This window comes from Diorhabda sublineata, chromosome 2 (genome assembly GCF_026230105.1).
Source record: "Diorhabda sublineata isolate icDioSubl1.1 chromosome 2, icDioSubl1.1, whole genome shotgun sequence".
NCBI lineage: Eukaryota > Metazoa > Arthropoda > Insecta > Coleoptera > Chrysomelidae > Diorhabda > Diorhabda sublineata.
In genome coordinates, this window is record NC_079475.1 from 7,093,054 (window position 1) to 7,099,404 (window position 6,351).

The following is a 6,351-nucleotide window of genomic DNA, read 5'->3' on the forward strand; positions in this document are numbered from 1 at the left end:
TCTTTTTCCACTTGTGTTAAATAAGCTCAGAAAATTGTACACTTACAATAGACAAGGATGTTTATATCATAGTTATATATTAGCTCTATGATTTATATTCGGTTGGTACCTTACTTGTCACACGTATAAGATCTGTCTACTCTGTCAATAATATTATAGTCAAATAAAGCCAATAATATTTCTTCGGCGTCTTTCTCCTATATTTATCTTTTCAGCAAAATGCAATAACTTTCTAATCTATATAAGATTAAAATTTCAAAACGTAGCTTGAAGTGCAATCAAAGTGTCATATTTTAAATTGAAGATTCTATATCATTTTTGAAGGTGCGGTTGAATATTCGAATAGGAGCTAAAACACACTTCTATATCTGAAATGGAATTGTCCAGTATTCTACCTGCTCCAGTTCAACTAATTTGGGATCGAGATGATGAACGCAGAAAGAGGGCAGCTTCTCAACCTTCAAAACAACTGGTCAGTGCTCAAAGTATTGCACCACCCTATGGTCAGAGAAGAGGATGGGTTCCCAGAAATGTTACAGATTACGGAGATGGTGGTGCATTTCCCGAAATTCACGTCGCACAATATCCTCTTGAAATGGGACAAAAAAAAGATTCTACTTCAAATGCGCTAGCTGTGCAACTGGGTTCTGATGGTAAAGTAAAATACGATGCAATCGCCAGACAAGGCCACGGTAAAGATAAAATTGTATATTCAAAATTATCCGATTTATTACCAGTAGAAGTAGTAGACGAAAATGACCCGAGTTTGGAAAAACCTACTCAAGAAGAAATTGATGATATAACGGAAAAGACCAGACAGGCTTTAATGAAACTCACCAATTCCAAAATAGCGGCCGCTATGCCTGTTAGAGCAGCAGATAAGCAAGGCCCAGCGGAATTTATCAGATACACTCCCTCTCAACAAGGCGCGGCATTCAATTCAGGTGCCAAACAGAGAGTTATAAGGCTTGTAGAAGCCCAAACTGATCCTATGGAACCTCCAAGATTTAAGATTAATAAAAAAATACCAAGAGGTCCTCCATCTCCCCCTGCCCCTGTTTTACATAGTCCTACAAGAAGAGTTACTGTTAAGGAACAAAAAGAATGGAAAATACCACCATGTATTTCTAATTGGAAAAATGCTAAAGGTGAGTCTTACTTGATAAATTTTATATATAGAGAACAAGGTTGTGCAGCTATCATCTTTTTAAACCCTGTATGTAGAACTTAATTAAAAAAACTAGAAACAAAGATCTACATGCAAAATATTGCAATAGATAGATTTGAAGTCATAATTAAATAAAATACAGTTCTTTTTTGGTGTATACTAATCTAAAAGCATCTTATTGATTCTGTAGAAATTATTTTTGTGTTTATTGCCAAGCCCTTCCATATTGTTTTTATTTGTGTTTTATTGCCTGGTTTGAATCTTTTGATGTCATTGGGCAAACTGTGCGACTTGTCCAAGCATTTGAACCGCCCTCATGTAAGTGCTGAGCACTCATAGATAATGTGGTCTGCAGTTTCATCCCTCCCTATGCACCAGAGGCACTCTGGATCGTCTGTGATGCCTATGGTGTGGAAATGGCATCTTAGACGACTATATCCAGTTACTACTCGATTTTGCGCTGATTTTATTAAAGCAAGCAGACTGTTGAGAGATGTGATTGTGACAATTTTAGCTACACCAAGAATGGGTTCTGGTCCCATTTTAAGTTGTTGGGGATAAGATAAGCAAAGATAGGAAACTATAACAAGGGAAGATCTGTTGAATGTATTAATGGCTTAACAGATAGTGAAATATGTAGATTCTGCTACAAAGAGGACGGCACCTTTACCCAATGTGTGAGAGACTGTAGAACTTCAGAGGATCAAATGAAATAGAAGTTGAAGATTTAAACACCGAGTATCCCCAGTACTTCATACTGCAAGAAAAGGGTGGGAATTAGAACATATATAGGGGAATACAAACAGAATTTTTAGGATAAGTTGCCAAAACATTAAATACGAGGGCGGGAAATGTTTGTCCACTTGTAATAGAAATCATGTCTTCAATAAAAAAATGTTTTCAAGGATACACTGTGCCTTTGGATAAAAGACTTGCAGCTGATGGCAGAGGTTTGCAACAACTTCACATTAATGAAAACTTTGCCAAACTCGCGGAAGCGTTGTACATAGCTGACAGAAAAGCTAGGGAAGCTGTAGAAACTAGAGCCCAATTAGAAAAGAAATTAGCGCAAAAAGAAAAAGAAGCAAAGGAGGAGCACCTGAGACAATTGGCACAGAAAGCTAGGGATGAAAGAGCTGGTATTAAAACGGCACCAGGTAAGTTATTTTCTGCTTAATATAACAGATTTGAAATTTTTTTGGATTTATAGGCCATTCTAGAGGAACTGTTGATGAGGAAGAACACGAACGTGATTTGTTGCGTCAAGATCGTCACAAAGAACGTGCACGTGATAGGAATCTAGCACGTGCAGCTCCAGATAAGCGTAGCAAACTTCAACGAGAACGAGAAAGAGATATTTCTGAGCAAATTGCTCTAGGAATGCCAGCTAAAAGTGCAACCTCCAATGAAACTCAGTTTGATCAGAGATTATTTGGACAAGCCCAAGGTTTAGGTCAGGGATATGGCGATGATGAAGCCTATAATGTATATGACAAACCTTGGAGAGAAGGAGGTTCTATGGCTAACAATATTTACAGGCCTAGTAAGAATATAGATAAAGATATGTATGGAGGTGAAGATATAGAGAAAGCTATTAGGACGAATAGGTCGGTATTAATTTCATCTTTCTATTTTTTTTTATTGAAAAAAATTAATTGCTTAGGTTTGTACCGGATAAGGAGTTTGGTGGTACCGATCGTTCTGGTACAAGTCGATCGGGACCTGTACAGTTTGAAAAAGAAGAGGATCCCTTCGGTCTAGATCAGTTCTTGTCGCAAGCTAAGAGAGCCAGTAAAAGAAAAGAACCGGAAAAAAGGGATGACAGGGATAAAAGATCTAGAAGAGATTAAAAATAATTTTTAAGTTAATTGTATTTATAGAATTATCAATATACAATTTTATTAGTTAGAAATATTGCTTTTTTCCCCAGCCATACATCATACGTTTTTTCATGGTTGTATATACGAGGTCAGTCTAGAAAGTAACAGACTTTTTGACTAGGCTGCCATTTTACTTTATCCTATAAATAAAATTGATTCCTACACTTGATAGGCCTCTAATTTTACCTTAAGATTTTGAAAAAATGGGTAGTGAACACACTGTTTACACAACCAACACTCACAATTACACTGTCTGACGCGCGCTTCTATAACCAACTTGTCTTCAGAGACTTAACAGTTTGCATTCAGTCTCTGAAGATGATAATTTGATTATAGAAACGCGCGTCAAACAGTGTCAATGTGAATGTTGGTGTAGTTTTATCATTATCATCTTCAGAGGCGTTTTTGGGGCTTGATGAGCCAATCTACAATCAGACTGGTACCAAATTTTCAATTTTACCAAATGTTTTACAGAAGCTTGACTTGAGTATTAAGTTGAAACCTTCCAACGTCACCTTTTGTGCATTTTCAAAGGACTTGATACCTTGCAAAGGTGAAGCTCTGGAATCTGTGACATATACAGGCGGACTTCTACGTTGTGCGCAAGGAACACGACTCACTTTTAAGGCGCGACTGGATAGGTAAGCTCGATATTGAGTTGAAACAAATAAATGTGGATAACAAACGAGATGTCTCAGTATGTCAGATATCAAGTCAAATGCCAAATTCTCTAAAATCGATGAGTTTCCTGATGTGTTTGAGAAAAAAAAGTTGTATTTCTGCTATGGAAATTTCACTGGTTCTTTGGAAGGTAGCTCGCCCAAATTTTGTTAAGGAGCACAACGTACCTTTTGCACTGAGAGATCGTGTCGAAAGAGAACTAGACTCACTTGCAAAAGCCCAGGCTACCTCAGAGACTATATCAACCTTCATATTAATGGGGGAGATCTGTTGTTGCGGCACTCCTGGTTCCAATAAAGTTTATCAATCATTCGGTTACTGTCATATTATTATTATTCGATCTATTTTCAACCAATACAAGCTCCGTTCACATAACCAGCGTCTTTTCCAATCAATTTACTACAACATTGGTGAAATAGTATAAAGAATGTATCCAGTATGAATACCACAAACGGTTTCAGGGATTTTAACTTGTTTTAAAGCAGCAGTAATATAAAATTTCAATTAACATCCTTCGGTATACTGCATTAGCTAGATAATGTCCTTATTCAAACGTTGAATCCATTCCTGGAACACGTTTTACAAACTGGCTTCGCGCGGTCTTAATACCAAAATTTGTGTCTAAAAGTTTCTAATTTGCGGTAAAAAAAAACTAGTCGCGTAGTGCTAAATCTGGATATTTAGGTAGATGTAGGCAGCGTCCAAAATGATGTTATTTTCAGGTTCTATTCTAAAACAAACTCAGATCTACACGATTTATGGTCTTAGCGAGTTTTAATTACTTGAAAAGATGAAATTAAAATACAAGCGAAACTGAACATGTGAAGTAAGTCACGATGACAGCACTGGATGACACAGGCATGGCCGCCAACCACTCAAAACGAAAATTGCAATTTTCGCAGGCAGCCGCTAACTTTAGATCGGAATTCTTCGACACTTTACCTTATTTGTATAACCGAAGCTGTCGAGTCGACTGGAGAACCCCACCTATGAAGACGTGGTAGGAATCAAGAGAGTTATTCGCTACACGGCGGACACGGTCGATTTCAAGTTAGTGTATAGCTGTAAACCTAATACCCGACGGCTACAGTGATGCCTATTTCGCTAGCAGGATAATCTGCATTAAGTTGTGTTAGTTGAGATCCAAGAAGCCTAGGCTTGATCCTCAATTGCAAAGTTCGAGTTCGTCCAACTCTACAATGAATTGCGTGAAAGGTATCAAACCACTGAAAGGTGCAGGAGAATTACCGACGTAAAATGGACGTGCTGGAGTTGTACGATGCAGTCAGAATCGTTGAAGGTACCAGGAAGAAGTTTGAGTTTTCATCTGAAACGCCAAGTAAAGCTGAAAAGACAGAACTCGAAGGGTACAACAAGCCTGAAGCTCAAACTAAAATAATCATTTCTCTCCCTGTTGAGTCACTACCAATCTTATTCAACGGAACATAACAGATGGCGCTACTAGTTAGTAACGGTTAGTAACTAGTAGCGTCATCTGTTATTTTCCATTGAATAACATCGATTATGATTCTCCGTGTGTAGAAGGCCTAATTATGAATCAGTTTAACTTTTAGTAGCAGTTCCGTGTTCGCAAGCATACTAAACTGATTCTGAATCGGTTCTAAATTTAACCCACTCGTAAAGTTATTACCACTAGTGATTTTTGACAGTTTATATAATTAAGATTGAAGATAAATTTGAAAATAGAACGATATGATAATTAGTTCCAATCAAATGCGAACCCAAATAAAAATTCCTCTAACGATTCAAGAACAGTTCAAAATAAAGTTACAGAAATATCACATCGGATGTGCCATAACAAAAAAAAGATTGCAGTGTTGCCGCATTTGCTCATTTTGGTTTTTGTAATTTATTTCTTAAAAAATAGTTTTATGGCGCTATCTATTATATTATTAATTATGCTTAATGAGTTTGAAATATTTGTTAAAAAATTATACAACTAAATGATAACATTCAGGGGCGTAGCTACCGCCGTATCAATTATACGGGGCCCCCAACGTGCGTAAGCAAAAACTAATAAAAAACTTCTCACATTTTTTAAAAAATTTGACAACATCGGTTATCGCGGGCTGCGGGATTTCCCCGTTTAAGTCATTTACTTCAACGGGGGAATCCCACAATAATTGATATTCATACGATACGAGATAAATCACGGAGCAGTGCTTATTAACGCGTTTTTTTTTATTTGTGTATTACATTGTAATACAATACAAATAATTAGTAGCGATTTGTAAAAAAAATAATGAAAGGAAAAGAAATTATCCTAGTGGAGCAACTAAAGAAAAATTGAATAGAAAAGGGAGAAGGTCTATAAAAATTTATCCAAAATTTCTTCATATTTTCAGCTCCTGTGAGTGATTTAGATTGCAAAGGTAAGTACTACCCAACCCTTTTATCCTATTTTTTAGGATTCCGTTGTTTGTACAGTTTTTGAAAAAAGTGACAAATAGATAATTATGATGAATAAATATTCCTTTTAATTTTATGCTATTTGTTTTTCTTTAGTAATAAATCTTTAACCTTCTTAGGAGCCCCCAAACAAATATTTATACGGGGCTCTGCCAAGGCACGCTACGCCTATGATAACATTATTACTGTAAA

General features: G+C 36.6%; 1 protein-coding gene across 1 annotated transcript; it reads left to right on the top strand.

Moving 5' to 3' along the window:
• The first annotated feature begins 116 nt into the window (after positions 1-116).
• LOC130440841 (puff-specific protein Bx42) lies at positions 117-3,080 on the top strand. Its single transcript, XM_056774205.1, has 4 exons — positions 117-1,148; positions 2,074-2,325; positions 2,379-2,775; positions 2,832-3,080. Exons 1-4 carry the CDS (start codon positions 374-376, stop codon positions 3,016-3,018), a joined length of 1,611 nt encoding a protein of 536 aa, XP_056630183.1. The 5' UTR covers positions 117-373; the 3' UTR covers positions 3,019-3,080.
• The last annotated feature ends 3,271 nt before the right edge of the window (positions 3,081-6,351 follow it).